The sequence below is a fragment of the Tachyglossus aculeatus genome, chromosome 3, assembly GCF_015852505.1.
Source record: "Tachyglossus aculeatus isolate mTacAcu1 chromosome 3, mTacAcu1.pri, whole genome shotgun sequence".
Classification (NCBI taxonomy): domain Eukaryota; kingdom Metazoa; phylum Chordata; class Mammalia; order Monotremata; family Tachyglossidae; genus Tachyglossus; species Tachyglossus aculeatus.
Window position 1 is genome coordinate 74,409,151 of NC_052068.1, and position 27,994 is coordinate 74,437,144.

Here is a 27,994-nt window from a genome sequence, read left to right on the forward strand (position 1 = left end):
TATTTGTTAAGCACTTGCTATATGCCAAGCATTCATTCATTCATTCAATCGTATTTATTGAGTGCTTACTGTGTGCAGAGCACTGTACTAAGCGCTTGGGAAGTACAAGTCAGCAACATATAGAGCAGGTCCCTACCCAGCAACGGGCTCACAGTCTAGAAAGGGGAGACAGACAGCAAAACAAAACATGTAGACAGGTGACAAAATCGTCAGAACAAATAGAATTAAAGCTGTGTGCACATCATTAACAAAATAAATAGAATAGTAAATTTGTGCAAGTAAAATAGAGTAATAAATCTATACAAATATGTACAAGGGCTGAGGGGCAGGGAAGGAGATAGGGCAGGGGTGATGGGGAGGAGGAGAGGAAAAAAGGGGGCTCAGTGTGGGAAGGCCTCCTGGAGGAGGTGAGCTCTCAGTAGGGCTTTGAAGGGAGGAAGAGAGCTAGTTTGGCAGATGTGCGGAGGGAGGGCATTCCAGGCCAGGAGAAAGCACTGCACTAGATAGTAGATAGAAGATAATCAGGACTGTCACAGTCCCTGTACCACATGAGGCTCTCAGACTCAGTAGGAGGGATAAGAGTTATTAGAGCCCAATTTTAGAGATGAAAAAGCAGAGGCACAGAGATGATAAGTGACTAACCCAAGGTAATACAGCAGGTACGTGGCAGATCTGGGATTAGAACGCAGGTCCTCTGACTCCCTGTTCTTTCCAATAGACTACGTTGTTTCTCCTTGAAAATATAGTCAGATGCCATTTAACAGCAAGCTGAATGGGAATGTTTTTCTCGGGCAAGCTGCAAGGCACAACCGTGTGCACCTTTCTGTTGCTCAAGGAATCAGAGTGCTGATGTTGTGTAGAAACAGAAAATATGTCTGGCAGTAAACAAAGTATTTCAATACAGGCAGACATGGCACTTTGGCAGGCTGTTATTTGGGCATCCAAGGCTGACACATGTTCAAAAATGGGTACTTAAAATATAATTTTACATCCACTATAGGGAAACAGAGGCTGGGAATAGAAGTCTAATTAAGAGTCAAAATGCTATCATTATTTGAACGGAAGAATGAACTTAGCTGAACATCGGGTTCTCGAACTGAATTATAAAACTAGTTAGGACATTCTGTCCTGAAACTTGACATGCAGGTGCAGTCAAGTCAAACTGACACAAACGGGGGAGATTTCCAGATACGGGTCATAGCTAAAGGGATTGGAGCATGTACGAAAATGAAAATGAACAATCACCAAAGGTGTGACTGTGGATGAGTTGTGAATCAGTGGTTCATTGGGTAAGGACAGAGCAACAGTTAAAAGCACAGAAATTTAAAGAGTTTGGGGCAGAGGATATGTGAAAAAATGCAAATTATACAAACACTTGAAGAAGAATGTACTTGGGGTTTGCTTTTTGTGGGAAAAAAGAGTGTCTTCTTTAGTGTACAACCACTAACCTATCTCATGAATAGGTTAGTGGTTGTACACTAAGGAAGGCTACTTGAAACCAGTCAAATCCCTAAACAGGAGAAAAAGAGGCTTTCTTGAACTAGGAGATAAGTGATGAAGGAACCACTTTAATTTATTCATTCAATCATATTTATTGAGGGCTTACAGTGTGTGGAGCACTGTACTAAGCACTTAATCCCAGGGTTGTTATAGTGACATGGAAGAGAAGAGAGAGAAGAGAAGCAGCGTGGCTCAGTGGAAAGAGCACGGGCTTTGGAGTCAGAGGTAATGGGTTCAAATCCTGGTTCTGCCAATTGTCAGCTGTGTGACTTTGGGCAAGTCACTTACCTTCTCTGTGCCTTGGTTACCTCATCTGTAAAATGGGGATTAAGACTGTGAGCCCCCCATGGGACAACCTGATCACCTTGTAACCTCCCCAGCACTTAGAACAGTGCTTTGCACATAGTAAGTGCTTAATAAATGCCATCATTATTATTATTATTAAGAGGGTTCTCCTCAAGTGAAAGGGATCATGGGAATAAGAGGGCTTCTAGTCTTCTTTGGGAAACAAAGTATATCCTGAATGCTTACTATGTGCACCAACACTATTGCACTGTACACTCCCAGGGCTTAAGGTACAGTGCTCTACATGTAATAAAGGCTCAAGAAAGACCACTGATGAATGCTTTTTGCTGGTATTTGTTAGGTGCATACCATGCATCAGGCACTGCATTCTAGACTGTGAGCCCACTGTTGCGTAGGGACCGTCTCTATGTGTTGCCAACTTGTACTTCCCAAGCGCTTAGTACAGTGCTCTGCACACAGTAAGCGCTCAATAAATACAATTGAATGAATGAATGAATTTAACGCTGGGGTAGATAAAGGCTAGTCATGTTGGTTACAGTCCATGTCCCATGAGGGGTTCACAGTCTTAACCCTCATTTTACAGCTGAAGTAACTGAGGCACAGAGAAGTGACTTGCCCAAGTCAACAGCAGACAAGTGGCAGAGATGGGATTAGAACCCAGGTCCTTCTAACTCCTAGGCTTGTGCTATATCCACTAGGCCAAGCTGCTTCTCTATTAACTGATGGATTGATTGACTGATACTGTATACTGTATACGTGCTGCTAGAGATAGAAGACATGATCCCTGCCCTCAAGGAGTTTACAATTTAGTTGGGAAGTCAGGGACATAATAATTTGAAAAGAGGGGGAAGATTGTTTAAATAGCATAGTTTGTAAATGTATGTGTATAAAACTGTTACAGGAGGTAGTTCAAAGGTGCTGAGTTATTAAAGCCCTACTAAAGGCTCACCTCCTCCAAAAGGCCTTCCCAGACTAAGCCCCCCTCTTCTTCAGCTCCCTCTCCCCTCCCCATCGCCCTGACTCGCTCCCTTTGCAATAGAGACAATCCCTGCCCACAACAGGCTTACAGTCTAGAAGGGGGGAGACAGATATCAAAAGAAGTAAACAGGAATCAATAGCACCAATACAAATAAATAGAATATGTATGTACACATCTTATTATTATCCTATTTATTTATATTGATGCTACTGATTCCTGTTTACTTCTTTTGATATCTGTCTCCCCCCTTCTAGACTGTAAGCCTGTTGTGGGCAGGGATTTTCTCTGTTGCTGAATTACACTTTCCAAGTGCTCAGTACAGTGCCCTGCGCACAGTAAGTGCTCAATAAATACTCAATAAATACTACTGAACGAATGAATTAATGAAATGGGAGAAGGTGACTTGGGGGTCAAGGAAAATCAGTTGGGGAAATCTTCCTGGAAGAGGTGGGGTTTCTGAAAGATTTTGACGATGGAAAGAGCTGCGGTCTGGAAGATTTGAAGGAGGAAGGAGCTATAGGCGGGAAGAAGGAAGGAAGATAGGGATCAGAGGCAGGAGAATTGAGACCAAATTCATCGAGTCCTAAGGAAATAGTAAATCAAATTGAATAGTGAATCACTGGGAGAACTAGGTGTTTATCCCCATTGTGAGAATATTGGAGCCAGGATTTCCATAAATTTAAAGTTTGGAAGAGGATAACCTGAAAAGTATGAAAAGGATTCCTTTCCATTCTATCTTATATCTCCAGGGTTGATCCTGTATGCTATTTTTGAGTGGGTAAGAATTCTGGGCTTTTATCCATTTTGGCAGAGAATACAGTCAAGACCTTCCAGAAGGATATGCCAGGTAATGCCCACATGGAAGACCTGCTGATCTTCAAACAGTGAATGAGGCAGTAGGTTTGATGCTTATTTATCCTCTGCTGCTGAGAGTAACCAAGTAATTCCACTTTTGGATTGATGACAACAACCCTAATTGTGTAGGATGTAACTGGTCTTCTGGGATATCATGACCTCCTTAAAAAAAAAGGTAGGTAATTGCCTACTTCAGTACTGCCCTCATTCAAACATTTAACAATCCTAAAATATTCTAGAAGTTTGGAGTAGCTTCACTAGGCCCCGTGGGCCGTCTTAAACAGTTGTTTATGAACAAGTGAAACCTTTGAGATTTCTTTACTCTAGAGAGAGAGTCTATGATGCAAATGATGACCTCTCAAGGAGTGTATAATACTCCCTGAGAAATGGATGTCAGCTCCTGATTTACCATGGGAATAAATCTCTCTCCCTTGATCTCCAAGGGGCAGCAAAAAAACTCTTCATTCAAGCGTTGTGGTATCAGTGGCATTTACTGAGCACTTACTGTGTGCAGAGCTCTGTACTAAGCACTTGGAGGAGTACGATATAACCAAGTTAGTATTAGTAGGCTCTTCCCATCTAGATACATTTTATCTTCATTTTGTTTATAAGCTGCCCTCTTTCCACCCTCAAAAGGAGTATCTTCAAAAGGAGAATTCTGTGACTAGGAATTCAATAATTCAAACTGCAGATGAAGATAGTGATGTAGTGATGATTAATTTTCACTGATGAATGAAAGTCACCTTCAGCATGAAGAGTTCTAAGTCCAGAGCAATGAAAGATTCCCTAAACAGGTACCCAGGCCAATCACGTGAATAAAGCTGCCAAAAAACTGATGGAATCTAAAAATGGTTTCCTCAAATTTACAGCATTTATGTACCTATCTGTAATTTATTTATTTTAATGTCTGTCTACCCTTCTAGACTCTAAGCTCATTATAGGCAGGGAATGCATCTGTTTATTGTTATTGTGTATCCTCCCAAGCATTCAGTACAGTGCTCTCCACAAAGTGCTCAAAAAATGCAATTGAATTAATGAATGAATGAATGGGATACTTTATGAAGTTAAAGAAATGGGGACAGGGTCCTTGTCTAATTCCCATCTACATATTCTCTACCAGGACTTAGTACAGTGTTCTGCACACAGTAAACACATAAGAAATACTCTCACTATTACAAAAGATTAGCCCCGCTATCCCTGAGGAACAGAAGGGGTTACTCTTTTTCCATGGGGGACTGCCTTTGTTGACATTTAGGGGAAGAGAGAGAATGTATTCTCCTTACTCTGGCTTGCAGACAATGGCACAAAATTTCATATGAGGGGAAGAAGAAGGCCAAGGATGGAGTCACTGGCACAGAGCAGTCTGTAGAGGACTGAGATGGTCCAGGGGGCCCCAAGCCAGTGTCATCAGGGAAGGTGGTTACCGGGTTGAATGGGCACAAGCCAAGTTGTGTGGGGTTTAAACAATCTACAGCTTTTCCCACTGCTCGGCTCCCACGGAGGCAAAGAAGGTGAAGGAGGGAGGGAGCAAAATGCACATTTACATGTTTTGGGGATCTTTATCTCCCATTTCAAAAACCTAAACAAAGAGTATGTAAATATGTATTTCACCTTGCATCTTACCCAGTGAATCTCATGGCTGCTTCTGTTGGAATATGAACACTACGCCGTGCTTATTGAGTGTTTGCTGTGTGCTGATCACTTTACTAGGCTCTTGGGGGAATGTAATAGATACAAAGCAGGGACCAGTGTCATAACTATCCTGTCATGCTGGCAGCACTTAAAATTCAGGGTTCGGGTGACCCAATCCTTCAAATTGGTCAAACCTATCAGATGCAGGGTGAGAAAGGCATGGGCCGAGCCAGATCAGACCCCCCAAATTGAATCTGCATAAATCTCTAGGCTGGAACACTGTCCCTACAATTTTTTCACAGTACAGAGGCCATTGGTCCCCTCCCACAAGTATCCTCTGTTAGATATCAGAAAGATCTGGGTATGGGCAATGCATTGCAAATGGCAGCCCATGGCACCATCTTCTAGGGAACAATTCTATTCTCCCAAGGTATAACCTCATTTGAAACCTAGAATCCTGAAGAAGAGAGGAAGACTTTCCTTCCCTCTGCTCTTATGAGAAAGGAGAGGACATGTTGTTGCATATCTCAGAGTTGACCTGGGAGAATTAATTTAATAAGCCTGACTCTAATAGACTGGGATATTATAAAATAGGGGCATGAAATTATCTTCACAGGGAAGTGAGGACAGTGAGGACTAGCCCTTCCTCGAAGCAGAAATACTCCCCAGTGCTGTGACTTCCATACATTTCCAAGGCCAAGCTAGAGAGGAGTGTACCTTGAAGGGAAGAGAAGCCAGCAGGTTCAAAAAAACTTGTTTCTCTAGATTTGACTCCCCAGTGCTTCTTGGAATGAGCACAGTCATGTTCCCTTTTGTGAACCATTATTTGGCACTGCATAGCAAAATCCAAATGGCATCCTGGAATCATCTGGGGGAAAAGGCTGCTTAAAACATTTTTTCTGTGGTACCTGGTAAGCGCTTACTATGTGCCAAGTACTGTACGAAAAGCTGGAATAGATACAAGCTAAGATTGGACACAATCTGTGTCTCACATGGTGCGCAGAGTCTTAATTCCCATTTTAAAGATGAGAGAACTGAGGCTAACCCCTCCCACCCCCACACCCTCATGCCAAAGAGGGTCCTGAAAACCACCCTGTCCAAAGCCAAGCCCAGAGTGAAATACCTATAGAAAAACCAAAGAGGAAAAGTGGTGCCATTACTGGGGCAGAATTCTAATCCACCAAGTCAATATTGAGCCCCCAAAATGGCAACCATGTCATGGTGTCCCTCCTAGGCAGTTCTGGGCTAGATAAATTTACATCAAATCCATAGAGATGATCCGTACTCCCAGAGCAGCCCCACCAACTCTGGAATCAATCAATCACTTAACCAATCATTCTTACTGAGCCCTTACTGTGGGCAGAGCACCGTACTAAACGCTTGGAAAAGTACAATATAACAGAGTTGGTAGACACATTCCCTGTCCACAGGGAACTTGGTCTAGATGGGGAGATGGACATTATTATAAATGAATAAATTATGGATACATTCATAAGTGCAGCAGGTATTAGTCCTGAAGATAGAGGTGTTGGCCAGCTATTTACATAGTTTGGCAAATAGTTTGGCAAACGAGAAGTGCTAGCTGTACAGCGCTAACTGTACTAAGCGCTTGGGAAGTACAAGTCGGCAACTTATGGAGACGGTCCCTACCCAACAATGAACTTGCAGTCTAGAAGGGGGAGACAGACAACAAAACAAAACAAAACAAAAGCATATTAGAAAGCCTACCTGCCAAACCCTGAATGCCACATGGCCTCGAACTGGTGCTGGGGCAAAATCTCACTTTTGCTCTCAAGTGAAGAGAACAAAATTTTCCTCCCTCCAACATTCCTTCCAAATGGATTTGCTAGCAGTTCTACCCTTATCCTGAATAGAGGGGAGGCTGTGAAAGAGGGTGAAGGGAGTCTCTCCCTCTAGAGTGTAAGCTTGTCGAGAGCAGAGAACACGTCTACCAACTCTGCTACACTCTACTCTCCCAAGCATTTAGTACAGTGCTCTGCACAAAGAAAAAACCCAATAAATATGACTGATTGATCAATTGAGGCTTCTGACACTCTGGGCTTAAAGGTGAGAATTGAGCTCAGTAATTAGAAGCTGATTGTTACTGCGTAAATTTCCTCTCTTGTGATTTTGCTGTCACCATGCTTGCAAATAAGTCATCTAACACTGGCCAGTCTTCTTTCCCTCACATGTCAAAATCTTCTTATTAGAGGTAGGTACCAAAAAGGTTTATTGGGGGATGTACAAAGAACGCTTTACCAGGTCAAATTATGAACCCACTGAGGGTGAGGGACCAAGTCTAATTCCCTCCTGCAAATTCTCTCTCAGTGCTTAACACAGTGCTCTGAACACAGTAAGTGTTTATCAAATACTATTGCTACTTCTACTACCCAGGAGAGCTGGCAGCACAAAATAACATAGATGGTAGCGCAAATGACAAAAGAAAAAGCTAGGCTGGCAAGAGCTAGGCTCCATCTCCTTTAGGTTTTGAAAAGGCTCTTAGAGTTGGGTAGGGAGCGTCTTTATATGTTGCCGACTTGTACTTCCCAAACGCTTAGTACAGTGCTCTGCACACAGTAAGCGCTCAAGAAATATGATTGAATGAATGAATGAGTGATGGTTATATTTGGAGGCTAAACCTATCTTTTTGAGAGTGAAAAATCCACCTACCTGCTTTCTGAAAACTGTTTAAAGTCTTCCTGAAGGCCATATTTATTCAGAACTTCTCCAATTAGATAGCCCGTGGAAAAGTCCTTTTCAAATGACTTTGAATCTGAAATGACAGAGAAACAAATATTTGAACTCGATGTCATATAAAGAGATAAAAATCTTTCCTTTTATTTTCTTTATTTCACTTGAAACTGTTGAGCAATAACCCAACTTGGATTTTATGTGTTTGCTGAGGATATGAAAAACAATCCATGGACAAGAACTAATCTTTGATAGCCAGGAGCAAAACTGAATTTTCCATGCAACTGCTAGTAGTGTAATCTTACCTGTTCAGCTTCCAAACTAGCATGAGGAATGCAAAATAGCTCCAAGGAGCTTTGGGAAGAGAACAGCTGTTTCAGACCAATTGAATACAATTTAAACACAAAATGCAACCCTCCCCCCTGCAAAAAAAGTCATTCTTCAGGTTAAAATAAGAGGCTGGATACTGTGGGTATTTTGAGAGGCTTTCCTTTTGAGTAAATATTAATATTACTTGAAATTGAGAAGCAATTTAAAAAGTATGTTAATGTAAAATGCTGTTTTAATGTTTTTCAAAATTCATATATTATTGAAAAATCCATAAAACCCATATATCCATTAAAGTACATTACTTATATCTCAAACTGGGAAACAGAAATTCATGAAATTGCCAAAGTAACATTTTCTGGTAAAGCGAAGGACAATTTTTATAACTGAAAAGTATTCACGTTCTACATCAGGTATCAGGAAGCTATGGCTTGGGAGCTACACATGGTTCTTATAATGATGAAGATGATGATAATGATAATAATAACAATAACAGAATAATATTTGTTCAGCCCTTATTATGTGCTAAGGACTATACTAACTGCTGGGGTAAAGAAAAGATATTCAAGTCAAACACAGTCCCTATCCCATGGGCTTGGGAGTCAGTGGACCTGGGTTCTAATCTAAGCTTTGCTGGTTTACTTACTGTGTGCCTTTGGGGAAGTCACTTAACTTCTCTGTGCCTCAGTTTCCTCAACTGTAAAATGGGGATTCAATACCTATTCTCCGTCCTACTTAGCCTGGGAGTCCCATGTGGGACAGAGACTATGTCCAACCCGATTAACTTGCATCAACCTCAGTGCTTAGAATGGTGTTTGAAACATGTAACAAAGAGATATAATCATCATCATCATCATAGGGAAGGAGAAAGTGTATTTAATCCATAGTCCATAGATGAGGAGTGGCACAAAAGAGTTAAGTGACTTGCCCAAGGTCACCCAGCAGGCAAGTGGGTGGAGCCCTGGTCACCTAACCCCTAGGCTCTGGCCATTTAATAATAATAATGATGGCATTTATTAAGTGCTTACTATGTGCAAAGCACTGTTCTAAGCTCTGGGGAGGATACAAGGTGATCAGGGTGACCCACAGGGGGCTCCCAGTCTTCATCCCCATTTTATAGATGAGGTAACTGAGGCACAGAGAAGTTAAGTGCTGGGATTAGAGAAGCAGCGTGGCTCAGTGGAAAGAGCCCGGGCTTGGGAGTCAGAGGTCATGGGTTCAAATCCCTGCTCCACCAATTGTCAGCTGTGTGACTTTGGGCAAGTCACCTAACTTCTCTGTGCCTCAGTTATCTCATCTGTAAAATGGGGATTAAGACTGTACTTCCCAAGCGCTTAGTACAGTGCTCTGCACACAGTGCTCAATAAATACGATTGATTGATTGATTGATTGAGAGAGGGTGATTGGGTGATTGTCTTACTTCTTGCTAACCACTACAGGTGGAAACTCCCGCTTTAATGGAACAGAGTGAAAACTGCCCAGTCAGAGCAGTTTCAAGGGGGGGAATCCCCTCTCAGAAGCTGGGGACCAAAAGCATGACCTTTTGGGGGTCAGTCCCACCCACCCTTGTCTGACAAAGGTCCCCAGGTGGAGTAGCCGTTGTTGACTCCTCCCCTTGCCTTCCCTCCTTTCCCCCACCCTAATTTTCCTCTCTTCCTTTCCTCTACTCCCTTCTTTTCCATCTCCAGCAAATGTTATCTTCCCTTTCCTTTTCCTTTCTCTTCCCCACTTCTCTACTACTCCTCTACACTATGAACTCATCCTCTAGTTTGTTATGGGTGGGGAAGGTGCTCCTTAAATTCTGTTGGATTGTACATTCCTAAGTGTTTAGTACAATGTTCTGCACATAGCAAGCACTTAAAACCATGGAATGATTTATTAATTCTCTTTCCTTTACTTCCTTTACCTTTCTCCCCTTTCCTTTCCTTCCTCCAGCCCCATCATATCCGTCTTCTTTGTTTCTCCTCCTTACCCTCATTTCCTGTCTTCCCATCTCTTTAATAAAAATAATAATAATAATTCTGGTATTCATTAAGAACTTACTGTGTGCCAGGCACGGTACTAAGTGCTCGGGTAGATTACAAGCAAATTGGGTTAGACCCAGTCCCTACCCCACGTGGGGCTCATAGTCTCAATCTCCATTTTACAGACGAGGTAACTGAGGCACAGAGAAGTGAAGTGACTTGCTCAAGGTCACACAGCAGACAAGAGGTGGAGCCAGGAATAGAACCCATGACCATCTGATTCCCGGGCTCATGCGCTATCCACTCTGCCATTTCTACCCTTTCCCTTTCCCATCTTAATTGGCAGCAATTGCTGTTGCTATAAAGCAGCTTTGTGGAATCGTGATGTCATCACATTGCATCACACTCCATATCCGCTAGCGTCACGTGGGTCATCGTAAGTTGTATGGGGCTTTATGCACTACCTGTTTTGTGGTTTTATTTTGTTTGGTTCTTCTGTTGCTGATCCATCCTAGACCTGCCTATCAAACACATACACCCCACTTTTACTTAATTACTTGAGCAACTTGTGTAAAAATCTTTTTGGGGGTCTGGATCATCCATAAGAAACACCTGGTAGGCAGGGAAGATGTCTACCAACTCTGTTATTTTTCTACTTTCCCAAGTGCTTAGTACAGTGCTCTAGACTTCTAGACTGTGAGCCCACTGTTGGGTAGGGACCGTCTCTATATGTTGCCAACTTGTACTTCCCAAGCGCTTAGTACAGTGCTCTGCACACAGTAAGCGCTCAATAAATACAATTGAATGAATGAATGCTCTGAACACAGTAAGTTCTCAATAAATAGATAAATAGAGAAGCAGCATGGCTCAGTGGAAAAGAGCCCGGGCTTTGGAGTCAGAGGTCGTGGGTTCAAACCCGGGCTCCGCCAATTGTCAGCTGTGTGACTTTGGGCAAGTCACTTCACTTCTCTGTGCCTCAGTTACCTCATCTGTAAAATGGGGACTAAGACTGTGAGCCCCACGTGGGACAACCTGATCACCTTGTAATCTCCCCAGCGCTTAGAACAGTGCTTTGCACATAGTAAGCACTTAATAAATGCCATTATAAAAAAAATACAATTGAATGACTGATCTTTAGACTGTGACCCCGTTGTTGGGTAGGGATTTTCTCTATCTGTTGCCAAATTGCAATAATAATAATGATGGCATTTGTTAAGCACTTATTATGTGCAAAGCACTGTTCTAAGCGCTGGGGAGGTTACAAGGTGATCAGGTTGCCCCACAGGGGGCTCACAGTTTTAATCCCCATTTTACAGATGAGGTAACTGAGGCACAGAGAAGTTTAGTGACTTGCCCAGAGTCACTCTGCTGACAATTGGCGGAGCCGGGATTTGAACCCCTGACCTCTGACTCCAAAGCCCGGGCTATTTCCACTGAGCCATGCTGTGTACTTTCCATGCACTTAGTAAAGTGCTCTGCACACAGTGAGCGCTCATTAGATACGACTGAATGAATGAATTTAGGTTACCAACGGATTTTACTCCCTCATGGAAACTGCACAAAAGTTTAAAACTATTAGAACTATTAAAAAATATCAGGAATATGAGCGGATTCGTTCTGCTGCCCTATCAATCACTGAGCTCTTACTGTGTGTAATGCCCCATCCCAAGCACTTGGGAGAGGTCCAATACAAAAAAATAGGTGTAGATGATTCCCATTACAGCCTAGCCTGCACATTCACTCCTCTAGTGCCAGTTTACTCTCTGGGCCCCGATCTCAGCTATATTGCCGCCGACCACTTTCCCAAATCCTCCCGCGAGCCGGGAACTCCGTCCTCCTCCATATACACTAGACCACCACTCTCTCCACCTTCAAAGCATTATTAAAGTTACAACTCCTCCAAAAGGCCTTCCCTGAGAAGCTTTCTTTTCCCTGGCTCACTCTCCCTTCTGAGTCGTCTATGCACTCGGATCTCTGACCTTAGGACATTCGGTATTCACCCCAGTCCCAACCCCGCAGCATTCATTCATCCATTCAATCGTATTTATTGAGCACCGACTGTGTGCAGAGCACTGTACTAAGCGCTTGGGAAGTACAAGTTGCACCTATGGACAGATGGCTGGGAGGCCTTGGGGAGGGAGGGGGCAGAGGACGACAAGGCCAAGGATTGTGACTGGTTGTCACAGTCATGATTATTGATATTCATTGCATCTCCACAATCCAACAACTGCTAGTGTTATTTTGGCATTTAGTCACAGGTTTGCACACACTAGAATTATGGTTTCCTGAGAAATTCAATGAGGAAAAATAGACATTTTCTGTCTTAGATATAATATTTGAGTCTGCGCTGGCAGGCTACAGTGCGGGATGAGGGCCAAATTTCTGGTCTATCCCTAGTGTTTGGGGAAGCAGCATGGCTCAGTGGAAAAAGCACAGGCTTTGGAGTCAGAGATCAGGGGTTCAAATCCCAGCTCTGCCAAATGTCGAGTGTGTGACTTTGGGCAAGTCACTTAACTTCTCTGTGCCTCAGTTACCTCATCTGTAAAATGGGGATTAAGACTGTGAGCCCCCCGTGGGACAACCTGATCACCTTGTAACCTTCCCAGAGCTGTGCACATAATAAGCACTTAATAAATGCCATTATTATTATTATCTATTAAAAATATTCAAGCGGTGATCATGGGGTAGGTTACACTACCATTCAGCTGTACTCATCAAACCCAATTCAACACTACACTTCAGAACATTCGCAAAGGTTTTTCCATATAGGAGGTGCTACTTAGGGAGAAGGGAAATTAGCAGTATACTATCACAATCGTTTCCCTTGAAATTAATGAGAATATTTTGATGTTGCCGAGATACAGAGAATTTACAAAAAGGTAGCTTAATGAAAGAAATGGGATAGTAACACTTGGCATTTTTAGCTCCTTCATTGTTCATTCATTCATTCAATCGTATTTATTGAGCGCTTACTGTGTGCAGAGCACTGTACTAAGCGCTTGGGAAGTACAGTGATGTACACGTGAGCTATTTGAAATATACATTTTCTCTGGATAAACTTCGGACAACTTTAATATAGTAGATCAAATGTGTGTGGATGGTGATAAAACTGGAGAGAGGAAAATGTAGAGGATGAGGGTTGGCCGTAGGAGGAAAGAGAAATGGGAAAAAAAGAACAGAATAAAAACGAAAACAGAATGACACCTAATCACAGGCCTGGGAGTCTTAGGACCCAGATGCTAATTCCACCTCTGCCACTTGCCTACTGTGTGACCTTGTTAAACTCTACCATGCCTCAGTTTCCCCAACTGTAAAATAGGGATTCAAAATGTGTTCTCCCCCCTACTTAGACTATGTGTGCCTTATGAGACAGGAACTGTGTCCGACCTAATTAACTTTTATCTACCACAGTACTTGCAACATTGCTTGACACATAGTAAGTGCTTAACAATTACCACTTGAAAAGGGGGAAATCGAGAAAAGGAAAAGACATAAAAAAGATTAGAATACTTGTTGATTTACCAGAAACCTCTGACCCATAAACATCCATCTGGCCACCCGTTCATTTATTCAGTAGATTTTACTGAGGATAGTCTAATAATAATAATAATAATTATGGTATTTGTTAAGTGCTTACTATGTGCCAGGCATTGATACAAGCAAATTGGGTTGGACACAGTCTCTGTCCCATGTGGGACTCACAATCTCAATCCCCATTTTAAAGATGAGGTGACTGAGGCCCAGAGAAGTTAAGTGACTTGTCCAAGGTCCACAACAGACAAGTGGTGGAGCCAGGATTAGAGCCCATGACATTCTGATCCCAGGCCTATGTTCTATCCACTATGCCATGTTGCTTCTCTAAAATAGTATTAGTTACTCATTTACTATGGGCCAAGTACTGTACTAAGCGCTGGGGTGGATACAAGCAAATCTGGTTGGACACAGTCCCTTATCCTATGTGGGGCTCACAGCCTCAATCTACATTTTACAGATGAGGTAACTGAGGCCCAGAGAAGTGAAGTGACTTGCCCAAGGTCACCACACAGCAAACATTTGGCACAGTCAGGATTAGAACCCATGACTTTCTGATTCCCAAGCCTGATTCTGATTCTGATTCTACTACGTCATGCTGCCTTTGTGTGTAGAGCAATGTAGTAGGGTCTGGAGAGAGTACAATCGAAGTAAAAGACACATTCTCTGCCCTGGGACCGGCCAAGGGAAGCTTTGCAGAGAAGTGCTGGGGGGATGGGGTGGCTGTGGTACAGAATCCGCTCACTTTTTCCTTATTCCAATTCAGCACCCAGTTACCCTGGTGAAAATCAGAGAATCGGAAGACTGGGTGACTTGAAAATGCTGCCATGTGTGTGAATAACAGCTCTTATCTTGTCTTATGCCATTGAATTGTCTCCAAACCATAGTGATGCCACGGACATATCTCTCCCAGAATTCCCCACCTCCATCTGCAATTGGTCTGGAAGTGTATCCATAGGATTTTCTTAGTAAAAATATGGAAGTGGTTTACCACTGCCTCCTTCCATGCAGTAAACCTGGGTCTCCGCCCTCGACTCTCTCCTGGGCCGCTGCTGCCCAGCACAGGTGAGTTTTGACTTGCAACAGATTGCCTTCCACCCTCTAGCCATTGTCCAAGCTAGGAATGGAATGGATTTGCCTCTGCTTGACTCTCCCTCTCGTCGTCAAGACTCGTAGAGTACTGGAAACTCTCCAGTTGTGACTTTGTGAGGAGCTAACAACTCTACTGTGTTGTATTCTCCAAGAGCTCAGTATAGAGCTCTGCACACAGTTAAGTGTTCAGAAAATACCATGGACTGGCTGATTGATTGATTGGTGATGATGATGATGGCGATTTATTAAGTGCTTAGCACTGGGGAGGTTACAAGGTGATCAGGTTGTCCCACGAGGGGCTCACAGTCTTAATCTCCATTTTACAGATGAGGTAACTGAGGCACAGAGAAGCTAAGTGACTTGCCCAAAGTCACACAGCTGAGATTTGAACCCATGAACTCTGACTCCAAAGCCCGTGCTCTTTCTGCTGAGCCATGATTGAAAGGGGTAACTATCCCCAAGCAGTATGCCCATGAATTGTTAGTTCAATTAAGATTAGGCTTGGCTGAATAGGTAAAAAATCAATGAGAAACATAGTCCCAAAAGCCAAAAGGATGATAGAGCTTCCTTAGTGAAGAGCTCATTGTCCAACGAGAGAGGTACCAGACCCAATACTTGCATTCATTCATTCATTCAGTCAGTCAGTCGTATTTATTGAGCGCTTACTGTGTGCAGAGCACTACTAAGCACTTGGAAAGTACAATTCGGCAACAGATAGAGACAGTTCCTACCCAACAAACTCAGAGACTAAATTAAAAGGTAATTCATTATGTCCCACAGAATGGTTTTAACTCAGCTCTATAATTTGGATAGGTTTCTACCCAGATGGCATTCAACAAGTTAAAGCGAACCAGGAATTCCAGGCACACTTGGAAAATCAGAATAATTTACCTTTGCTTCTATGTTTTCTCTAGTTTAAAGTTGGAGCCTTCAGCAGAGACAATAATCTCTTTTGAAACACTTCACATGACTTTCAAAATGACTTCAAAATGCTTAGTGCCTGTCACACTCTCCATTCCACTGTTTCTTGGAAATTCAAAATTTTTAAAACAGAAGATATTAAATGCCTTGGGTGCACTGGCATATTGAACTATTTGCCCATTGAGACTGGATTTGAATCTTAAATGCTGTCCAGGCTTGTTGACTCACCCCTCTTCAAATAGGACCAAGTGGTAAGTAACAAAAGTTATAACTTCATCAAAAAGCTACTGTATTATGAGAAAATCCAATTTGTAACAAAAGCTATAACTTAGTAAAAAAAATAGTGTATTATGAGACAATCCAATTTCAGAAAGCAGTGAGGATGGAAATCTGTGGAGAATATAGTAGTCTGGGGAAATTAAATCAATCTATATTGGGATCTGAAAATAATGAAGAATTGTAGGTACATTCAAAGGTTTAGGCCCTAATTTGAATACATTTCTCAAACATTAGGCTTAAGAAACCCAATGATGAATACTAGACCTTTATTCAATATTCATTCATTAGTATCTATTAAGTGTGTAATATATGTAGAATACCAAAGTGGGCACTTACAGTGGGCGAAATACTCCAGTAAATGCTGGGGAAAGTACAAAAATGATACCATCTTGCCCTTAGATTTGCACCTTTTATTTGCTCCAACTTCAGCTTCACAGTACTTATGTACATATCCACAATTTATTTATATATTTTAACATCTGTCTCCCCCTCTAGAGAGTAAGTTCCTTCAATCAATCAATCAACAATAATAATAATAATTATGGCAATCGTTAAGCACTTACTAGTCACTGTTCTAAACACCGGGGTAGATACAAGTTAATCATAGTGGACACAGTCCCCATCCTGAGGGTTCGCAATCTTAATCTCCATTTTACAGATGAGGCAACTGAGGTCCAGAGAAGTTAAGTGACTTGCCCAAGATCACACAGCAAGACATGTGGTGGACCTGGGATTAGAACCCAGGCCCTTCTGACTCTTAGGCTCATGTTCTGTCCACTAAGCCGCGTATTAAGCACTTGGGAAAGTACAATACAACTGAGTTGGTAGACACGTTTCCTGACCACAGTGGGCTTACAGTTTAGAGGGGGAGATAGACATTAAAGTAAATTTAAGCAAAGAAGCAAAGTGGCTCAGTGGCAAGAGCCTGGGCTTGGGAATCAGAGGTCGTGGGTTCTAATCCTGCCTCTGCTGCTTGTCAGCTGTGTGACTTTGGGCAAGTCACTTCACTTCCCTGGGCCTCAGTTCCCTCATCTGTAAAATGGGGATTAAGACTGTGAGCTCCATGTGGGACAACCTGATACCTTGTAACCCCCCAGTGTTTAGAACAGTGCTTCACACACTTAAAAAATACCATTATTATTATTATTATTATTATTATTATTGTTATCCATATGCACATAACTGCTGCAGGGCTATTTGTGGGGTAGGTATCGATACGTATCAAATGCTCCAAGGGTATTCAGATCCAGGTGCATAGGAGACACAGAAGGGAGAGGGATTAGGGAAAATGAGGGTTTAATAGGGGAAAGGCTTATAGAAGAAGTGTGATTTTAATAAGAGAAGCAGAATGGCCTAGTGGTTAGAGCACAGGCCTTGGAGTCATAAAGGCCTAGGTTCTAATTCTGACTCTGCCACTAACTAATAATAATTAGGGTATTTGTTAAGCGTTTACTATGTGCCGGTCACTGTACTAACTGCTGGGGTGGAATCAAGCAAATCAGGTTGGACACAGTCCCTGTCCCACGTAGGGCTCACAGTCTTCATCTCTCCCTCCCTCCAGGCTCGTATCTCCTCCTGCCTTCAAGACATCTCCATCTGGATGTCTCCCCGCCACCTAAAACTCAACATGTCCAAGACTGAACTCCTTGTCTTCCCTCCCAAACCCTGCCCTCTCCCTGACTTTCCCATCACTGTAGACGGCACTACCATCCTTCCCGTCTCACGAGCCCGCAACCTTGGTGTCATCCTTGACTCTGCTCTCTCATTCACCCCACACATCCAATCCATTACCAAAACCTGCCGGTCTCACCTCCACAACATCGCCAAGATCCGCCCTCTCCTCTCCATCCAAACTGCTACCTTGCTGTTCAATCTCTCATCCTATCCCGACTGGATTACTACATCAGCCTCCTTTCTGATCTCCCATCCTCCTGTCACTCCCCGCTTCAGTATATACTTCACTCTGCTGCCCGGATTATCTTTGTACAGAAAAGCTCTGGGCATGTCACTCCCCTCCTCAAAAATCTCTAGTGGTTGCCTATCAACCTTCAAATCAAGCAAAAACTCCTCACTCCCTTCCCCTCCCCACAGCACTTGAGTATATTTGTATATATTTATTACTCTATTTTATTAATGATGCATATACAGCTATAATTATATTTATTCTGGTGGTATTGACACCTGTCTACTTGGGTTTTTTTGTTGTCTGTCTCCTCCTTCTAGACTGTGAGCCTGTTTTTGGGCAGGGACTGCCTCTATCTGTTGCCTATTTGTACTTCTCAAGTGCTTAGTACAGTGCTCTGCACACAGTAAGTGCTCAATAAATACAATTGAATGAATGAATGAATGAGGTATCTAAGGCACAGAGAAGTGAAGTGGCTTGTAAGTTATTTACTTTCTCTATGCCTCAGTTACCTCATCTGTAAAATGGAGATTGTACTTTGAGCCCCTTGAGGGACATGGACTGTGTCCAACCTGAGTAGCTTGTATCTACCCCAGCACTTAGTATAGCATCTGGCACATCGTAAGCCTTGAACCAATACCATAAAAAATAAATAAGGTTTTGAAAGTGGGGTGGTGGTGTTCTGTGATAGATGATGATGTGGGCAAGAGGTCTCCGGTGAGATAGATGAAATCGAGGTAGAGTGAGTAAGTGAGTGTTAGGAGTCTAGTTTGAGGGTTGGGTTGTAGTAGAAAATCACTGAGGTAAGGTAAGAGGGGGAGAGATGATTGAGGGGTTTGAAAATGGGGGTAAGGAGCTTCTTTTTGATGCAGAGGTGGATGGGCAACCAGTGGGGTTCTTGAGGAGTGAGGAGATGTGGACTGAACGTTGTTTTAGAAAAAATGGTTTGGGCAGTATAAACTGGAGTGGGGAAAGACAGGAGGCAAAGAAATCAGTGAGAAGGCTAATGCAGTTTTCAAGCTGGAATATAAATCCTTGGATGAGTGTGGTAGCAGTTTGGGTAGAGAGGAAAGGGTGGATTTTAGCACTATTATGAAGGTAGAACCAACAGGATTTGGTGATAGATGGAATATGTGGGTTGAGTGAGAGAGATAAATTGAGGATAACACCAAGGTTACAGGCTTGGGAGACAGGAAGGGTAGTGGTGTCATCTATAATGATGGGAAGGACAGACCAAGGACAGCTTGGGTTGGAAGATGATGAGTTTTGTTTTGGGCATGTTAAGTTTAAGGTATTGGCAGGACATCCAAGTGGATATATCCTGAAGGTAAGAGGAAATAGACTGCAGAGAGGGAGATAGGTCAGCACTGCAGAGATAGATTTGGGAATCATTCGTAGAGATGGTAGCCGAAGTCATCGGAGGGAATGAGTTCTCTAAAGAAGCATGTGCAGGTGGAGAATAGAAGGGGGCCCAAAATTGAGCCTTGAGAGAGTCAACAGTAAGTGGGAGGGAGCGAATGAGACGGAGAAGCCAGAGAAATAGATAGAGAACTAGAAGAGGGCAGTGTCAGTGAATCTTAAACTGGATTTTGCCAGAAGAGAGTGGTCCCCAGTGTTGAAAGCAACTGAGAGGTTGAGGAGGATTAGGAGGGAGTAGAGGTCATTTGATTTGACAAGAAGGAGATCACTGGTGACCTTAGAGAGGGAAGTTTCCATCCGGCCCATAATTTTATCTCTGAGTCTCTGAATGTGGTACTGTGGTATTTGACATCCATCCTATTGATAAGGGATGCATCATCTAACATCCCTAATTTTCCGTTTGCGAATATTTTCCCTCTAGCAGATATGACTGCTTGATCCATAAATGTAACCCCTCTGGAAACTGATATTTTCTGACTGAGCAACTAGAGGAATAGGGTGGTCTATGGGAAAGAGCCCAGGCCTAAGAGTCAGGAGACCTGAGTTCTAATCCTGGCTCCAAAATTTGTCTAACTCAACTTGACTTAGCTTCTCTCTGCCTCAGCTTCTTGGGAATTAAATACCTGTTTTTTCTCTCTGCTAAACTGTGAGCCTTATGTGGGAAAGAGACTGGGTACATTCTGATTATCCTGAATCTACCCCAGTACTTAAAATAGGTCTTGGCACAAAGTAATCATTTAATAGATGCCACAACTTCTTATAATCAATGCCATGCGTTTACTCCCTGCTGTGTGACGAAGGCTGGTTGAAGAAGAAATAATCAAATTTTTCCTAAGGACTCTCAGATGCACTTTAATACTGTCTCCTTTTGGGTTAATTTCTATTTGTCTTTTATGTTTTAGTGCTTTGTTATTTCATCTTTCCTTATGCATCTCTCACCAGCCCCCTCATCCCAATTTTATCCTTAGAGTTTGAACTTCTTGAGGGGCCAAAGACTATGTCTAATTTTTGCCCTAGTATTCTTTCTCAGACCATAGCTCAGTGCTCTTCACAAAATATGCAGCTAATTAATACCATCACTACTAATTATTATGTCCCCAGTCTTTTTTTTCATTCCAATGAAGAGGGCATTGGTAACAAGTGGTTTTCACAACAGTAATCACTGGGGTATTTTTTAAGCGCTTACCGAGTGCTGAGACACAAGATAATCTGGTTGGACACAGACCTGTCCCACATGGGGCTCACAGTCCAAGTAGGTGGGAGAACAGGTTTAGGACCCCCATTTTACAGATGAGGAAACTGAGGCACAGAGAAGTTCAGTGACTTGTTCAAGGTTAAATAGCAGACAAGTGGCAGTTCCAGGACCAGAACCCACATCTTCTGACTTCTAGCCCCATATTCTTTCCACTAGGACATTGACTTTCTCCCTTTACTCTTCCCCAGCCCCAGCTCCACAGCACTTATATATATATCTGTAATTTTATTTATTCATATTGATGTCTGTCTCCCCCACTGTAGACTGTGAGCTCGTGGTGGGCAGGGAATGTCACTGTTTACTGTTGTACTTTCCCAAGAGCATAGGACAGTGCACTGCCCAGTAAGCTTATTAAATACAATTGAACGAAAGAATTAATGTTTGTCTACCAATGGAATAGGCTCTACCCTGAGCATGTTAAGCTGGACTCATGGAGATAAAGCAGTTGTTTTAACATTTTCTTATGGGCTTCCTGACATGGCCAGGAGAACTGTGTGACAGAGAGATGATGTCTGGGAACTGGTGGCATTCTTGTCCTTTCACCACACCACTTCCCTATTTGGACTTCAGGGTCTGTCCTGTGGCTACTTGGGCTAACAGTTTGGCCACTTGGGCTAACAGAGGGGATGGGTGAACAGGGCTAGGGGATGGAATGGTCTGAGATGGTCCCTGTCATTCTTGTTGACATGCTGCTGGCAGATGTCACTCTAACAATATACAGAAGCAGTGTGGCCTAGTGAAAAATAAGTTGATGGATCAATCACATTTAGTAAGCACTCAATAAGTACGATTGAATGAAATGAATGAATTGAGAAGTTACTGTGTGCAGAGTATTGTCCTCTTGGGAGAGTACAGTATAGTTAGTAGACATGTTTCCTGCCCCCAAGGAGATTACAGTCTAGAGGAAAGAGAATGGGCCTGAGAGTCAGAGGACTTGGGTTCTAATCCCACCTCTGCCAATTACTTGCTGTGTAACTTCAGGTAAGTCACTTAACCTCTCAATGCCTTGGCTTCCTTAACTGTAAAATGGGAATTAAATACCTTTTCTCCCTTCTACTTGGACTGTGAGCCCCAAGTGGGACAGGGATGGTGTCCATCTGATTAAGTTATATCCATTCATTCATTCAATCGTATTTCTTGAATGCTTACTGTGTGCAGAGCACTGTACTAAGTGCTTGGGAAGTACAAGTTGGCAACATATAGAGACGGTCCGTACCCAACAGTGGGCTCACAGTCTAGAAGGGGGAGACAGAGAACAAAACAAAGCATATTAACAGAATAAAATAAATGGAATAAATATGTACAAATTAAATATATAGAGTAATAAATACATACAAAGATATATACATATATACAGGTGTTGTGGGGAGGGGAAGAAGGCAAGGTGGGGGGGATGGGGAGGGGGAGAGAGGGAGAGGAAGGAGGAGGCTCAGTCTGGGAAGGCCTACTTCAATTGTATTTATCAGTGCTTGGAACACACAGTACACACACAACAATAGCAATAATAAAAACAATTATAGTAGCATTAAGGGCATACTCTGTTCAGAGCACTGCACTCGGCACTAGGAAATGGGAGCTGACAATGTTTGGGGCATCTAAGTGATCCAACCATTGCTAAATTTGTTAAATGCCAAGCATCGGCTCGCCCTGTGGGATCTTACCGCCAAAGCAGCACTTTGTACTCAAAGTTTTGCCGGCTGAGATACAGTATAATTTTTCATAAAGTTCTCACTTTCAAAGCTTTGAATAGATTTGATCCTAGGGTAACTGATACTTTTCTCTTCCGCTAGACCTCTTGGTTCAGTGGGTATTTACTGAGGTAGAACACATAAGGGGAGGCGGGGGGAGAAGACAGAAGAAGGAGAAGCGGGAAAGTAGGGAGTGGAAAACATTGGGAAGCAGAGGGGAAAGATTGCTAGGAAAATAAAGGGTGTTAGGATAAAGAATTACTTCTAACTATTAATATCTAGTCCAGTCAGACACTGAAACCCAGAAACAACTGTTGTTGTTCCAAACAACAGTATCTATTTGGGATTTACTGTGGACAAAGCACTGTACTTGGAACAGAGCAATAGAGTGGTAGACCTGATCCCTGCCCTTAAGGATCTTACAATCTCAATAGTAGTACTTTTTTTCCCATTTGACTTGGAATAAAGCAGATCCATGATGAGCATAATACTCTCTCCATGATTCGATCCCTGTAATTCTGGACAGGGAATTACTTTGAACAGCACTGTAGACCAATCTATGTAAATGTCGAACTGGATTATAGCAGTAAATACTCTAAATAGTCATAATAATAATAAACAAGGAAAGCATCTAGTAGAACAGTTTTATATATATTTTCTGATTATAATCATTAACAAATTATTATGTTTTGTTTTCTTGTCTGTCTCCCCTTTCTAGATTGTGAGCCCGTTGTTGGGTAGGAACCGTCTCTATATGTTGCCGACTTGTACTTCCCAAGTGCTTAGTACAGTGCTCTGCACACAGTAAGTGCTCAATAAATACGCTTGAATGAAATGAATGAATGGCATCATGCAGATAAAGAACATTTGAAAAAGCCCTTCTTGGATACCCTTCTTGAATACCTTTAAAACCTTACACTTCCTATTAGGAAGATGCTTCATTCTGATTCTGAGTTTCTTTCTCAGATTCATTCCCTAACAACATTCAAATGTTTAAGTTTATGGCTCATGTAATTATGAGTGGCAAGCAATGCATTACACCAGTGCTCAATAATCTGCAGTTGTGGCTACCAATTCATCCCTATATGTAGTGCAAAAAAAAACTGACTTAAGACTGATAGCCTTAGTAATCTCATTACCTTAGAGGTGCCCTTTTTTACCTTTGAGAGTCTCATTGTAATTGAGGTCAAAAATTAATAGTCATGAAAAGCCACTCTGCGAATGACAGCACTAGGGCAGAGAACTTCTGCTAACAGCTTCCAGATTTATACATTTTTTTAAAAAAATGGTTTTTGTTGAGCGCTTACTACACGACAGGCACTATCCTAAACTCTGGGACAGGCTAATCAGTTGGACATAGTCCATGTCCTATGTGAGGCTTACAGTTTTAATCCCCATTTTATAGATAAGGTAACAACTTTTGTTATGCTGACGATAAAACCCTATTAGCAGAAAGTCAAGAAAGACTTGAAGGCCTTATTATTAAAAGTTAAGGAACAGAGCAAAAGATGGGCCTATATTTGAATGTAAAGAAAACAAAGATCATGACAACTGAAAGTTTTAACACATTTGTAGTGGACGGGGAGATGATTGAAATAGTTGACAATTTTTCTCTCTTGGGATCGATAATCAATAATAAAGGAACTAGTAGCCAAGAATATGCCAAAGATTAATGTTAGGAAGACTTGCTATGAAGAGCCTGGAAAAAGTCATGAAATGTGGTGATGCAACAGTTGCCACAAAAATACAAATTTTCAACTCTACGGTGTTTCCAGTGACAATGTATGGATCTGAAAGCTGAACAGTGAAAAAACAGGATAGAAAGATCACAGATTCTTTTGAAATGTGGTGTTGGAGAAGGCTTTGGTGAATACCACGGACTGCATGACAAACAAATAAGTGGATTTTGGAGCAAATTAAATCAAAGTGGTTTTTGGAAGGCCAAATGACTCGACTTGGCATATTTTGAACACATAATCAGGAGGACTGATTCTCTGGAGAAGACACTAATGAAAGGATAAGTCCAGGGAAAATGTGGAAGAGGCAGGCCAGCAGCTAGATGGATAGAGACCATAACAACGATAACGGAAGAACCATTAGAAAGGCTGTGGATTATGGCAGAGGACAGGACGTTCTGGAGAAAATATATCCATGGAGTCATTATGAATAGGAAATGACTTGATGGCACTTAATAATAATAATAGTTGAGGCACAGAGAAGTTTAGTGACTTGCCCAAGGTCACGCAGCAGACAAGTGTCAGAGCAGAGATTAGAGCCCAGGACACATTCTCCATTCAAGACCCAGAATTTTAAAACATTTACTTGACCTGATAAGTTTCTCATCAGAGCAGGGAATAACCCCCTCTCCCGCTGCCCCATTTTACAGGCCATCATTTCCAAAGTTGTTGTGGTGTCTGGTTTTCATTACACTTTTTAAAAATACATTTTCATGGGCACTTGAGACCCAGAAGCACTTGGCCAAAGGGTGTGGTTCTTACAGATCTATGAAAAAATAAAATCAAACAATACGTATTCTGGTTTAGATTATCATAAACCCTTTAGAGTGTGCAGATGTGCTGAGTAGGGAGGGAGTAGTTTCGCTGGGTGTGAAAAGAGGACACTAGTCATTGGCCTTCAAAATCCATGTCATATTCTGGAGAAAGACAGTAAAACCCAAAGGCAAATCACAAAAGTAGTCCGGGAGACAGTTTTACAGCAGTCTTTGCAATGTGTGGGCTTCAGTTTTGGCAAAAACACGGTGGATTTAATGAGGTTAGGCCCATCTGAATGTAATTTGAGTTGTGAGAAGATTCTAAAATTGTATTGTTCTGGGATCACTGCAGTTTAAAGGCATCTCACCTGAACTGGGATTCTGTCACTGCCCACAAAATAGTCAATTTGGGGACGAGCACCTCAGGATTTTTTATGGCCTTTGTTAAATGTTCAGTATGTGTCAAGCATTATATGAAGCACTGGGATAGATATAAGACAATCAGGTTGGACTCAGTCATTGTCCCATATAGGGCTCGTGGTCTAAGGAGGGAGTAGGATTTAATCCCCATTTTACAGATGAGGAAACTGAGAAGGTAAGTGACTTCCGCAGACAAATGGCGGAGCCTGGATTAGAAGCCAGGTTCATTTACTCTCAGGCCCATGCTTTCTCCATTAGGCCATACTGCAATTACACCACAACTACAGTAACATTTAAAAGAATATACACAGGCCTCAAGAGAGTTGCCGACCTCATGATAGCAGCTTGAAATGAGGGGTGTTGCTAGGAGACAGGATCAAAAGCCAGTGCAAATTTGCGTTCAGGGATGTGATGGAGAGAGGGCACACTGTTTGAACGTATTAGACTGGCATGATGGTTTGTCATGTGAGCTAGCACATGCGTGAGATTGGCTGTGGGATCATGGTCAGTAACACTGGTCATGTGTTACTGGGCAGGTCGCGGAGTCCTGCCAGGGAGACAGGCCGGGACTGGATCAGAGGAGCAAGTTGATGCAAGGGGGCAACGTCTGAGAGTAGATGACTGAAAGAATTGAGAAGGGTAAGGTCTCCCTTCTCCCTGGTCACCTTGGAACGCCTTGGGGGTCAAAATGTTGGCATATCCTGCTTACGCATGAAGGTGGAAGGAGGGTAAGGGATGGGGGCGGTTCATTCATTTATTCATTTAATCATATTTATTGAGCGCTTACTGTTGCAGAGCACTATACTAAGCACTTGGAAAGTACAAGTTGGCAACATATAGAGACGGGCCCTACCCAACAGCGGGCTCACAGTCTAGAAGGGGAAGACAGACAACAAAACAAAACATATTAACAAAATAAAATAAATAGAATCAATATGTACAAATAAGCGGTTGTGTGCCTTGGGGCAGAGGTGGCAGGATGGATGTCAGTGAGCCTGCTGTTGGGTAGGGACCATCTCTATATGTTGCCAGCTTGTACTTCCCAAGCACTTAGTACAGTGCTGTGCACACAGTAAGTGCTCAATAAATACGATTGAATGAATGAGTAAGCGCTCAATAAATACGATTGAATGAATGAATGAATGAATCCTCCAGACTGTAAGCTCACTATTTAATGTTAGAGTGTACTCACCCAAGCATTTATTCTTTCATTCATTCAGTCGTATTTATTGAGCGCTTACTGTGTGCAGAACACTGTACTAAGCGCTTGGGAAGTACAAGTTGGCAACATATAGAGACGGTCCCTCCCCAACAGTGGGCTCACAGTCTAGAAGCAGCATGGCTCAGTGGAAAGAGCCCGGGCTTTGGAGTCAGAGGTCATGGGTTCAAATCCCGGCTCCGCCCATTGTCAATTGTGTGACTTTGGGCAAGTCACTTCACTTCTCTGGGCCTCGGTTCCCTCACCTGGAAAATGGAGATGAAGACTGTGAGCCCCCCGGGGGACAACCTGATCGCCTTGTATCCCCCCAGCCCTTGCACATAGTAAGTGCTTAATAAATGCCATCATTAATTAATGAGAAGTAAGTGCTCAGTAACTACGATTGAATGGACGTAGGAAATCATTTCTTTTCTGGCATTTGTTAAGCACTTACCAAGTGTCAAGCATTGTACTAAGTGCTGGATAGATGCACTTACTAAGTGTCAAGCATTGTACTAAGTGCTGGATAGATACAAGTTAATCAGGTCAGACACAGTCCCTGTCCCAAGTGTCTAAGTAGGAGAGAGAACGGGTATTGAACCCTCTTTTGGCAGATGAAGAAACAGAGGCACAGGGAAGTTAAGTGACTTGTCCAAGGTCACCCAGCAGACCAGTGCAGAGCTGGGATTAGAAGCAGGGGTCTAGATTAGACCAGGGGATTTGAACAGGGGCAGGGGTTACTGAGAGGCTTTAGGCCCTGGGGGGTGAGGGGGCAGGCAGCCCCCCGCGTTTGCTCATTCATCCAATCAATCAATCAATCAATCAATCAATCGTATTTATTGAGCGCTTACTATGTGCAGAGCACTGTACTAAGCGCTTGGGAAGCACAAATTGGCATCACATAGAGACGGTCCCTACCCAACAGTGGGCTCACAGTCTAAAAGGGGGAGACAGAGAACAGAACCAAACATACCAACAAAATAAAATAAGTAGGATAGAAATGTACAAGTAAAATAAATAAATAAATAAATAAATAGAGTAATAAATAAATCTGAGTTTTTAACTGCTCGCAGAGCCCCGTACGAAGCGACAATAAAGCTGTGCCAGGCTGTGACGGTTCCCGACCGCGGGCACACTCACCCACAGCCCGGGACAGCTGCAGCTCCTGGTTGAGCCAACGACAGAGGATGTCCGACATGGTCCGGCCGCCCGGCTGTCCTCCGCCAGCGGGATCGCGTCCTCCCGTCGCCAGGGGCAACCGGTTGCTAAGGGAGGACTTCCAGGATGGGAAATCCTCCCGTTGCCAGGGGCAACCGGTTGCTAAGGGCGGGTTTCCAGGGTGGGCGTGTCTGAAGCGGTGCGGACCGGCGCTGGGAGATAATAGTGATAATAATGGCATTCATTTAATACCAATGATAATAATGACATTTATTAAGCGCTTACTATGTGCAAAGCACTGTTCTAAGCGCTGGGGAGGTTACGAAGTGATCAGGTTGTCCCACAGTCTTAATCCCCATTTTACAGATGAGGTAACGGAGGCACA

The 27,994-nt window shown here is 42.8% G+C and overlaps 1 protein-coding gene across 5 annotated transcripts in view; it reads right to left on the reverse strand.

The window, feature by feature from the left end:
• The window catches only part of SPEF2 (sperm flagellar 2), a 175,501-nt gene extending 147,842 nt beyond the window's left edge, over window positions 1-27,659 (reverse strand). For all 5 annotated transcript variants that reach the window (XM_038744378.1, XM_038744380.1, XM_038744379.1 and 2 more), the window contains exons 1-2: window positions 27,592-27,659; window positions 7,943-8,045 (exon numbers count right to left, since the gene is read on the reverse strand). In XM_038744378.1, the coding sequence (XP_038600306.1) occupies window positions 7,943-8,045; window positions 27,592-27,649 (161 nt within the window). In that variant the 5' untranslated portion in view covers window positions 27,650-27,659. The remainder of the gene's footprint in view (window positions 1-7,942; window positions 8,046-27,591) is intronic.
• Window positions 27,660-27,994: the final 335 nt, after the last annotated feature.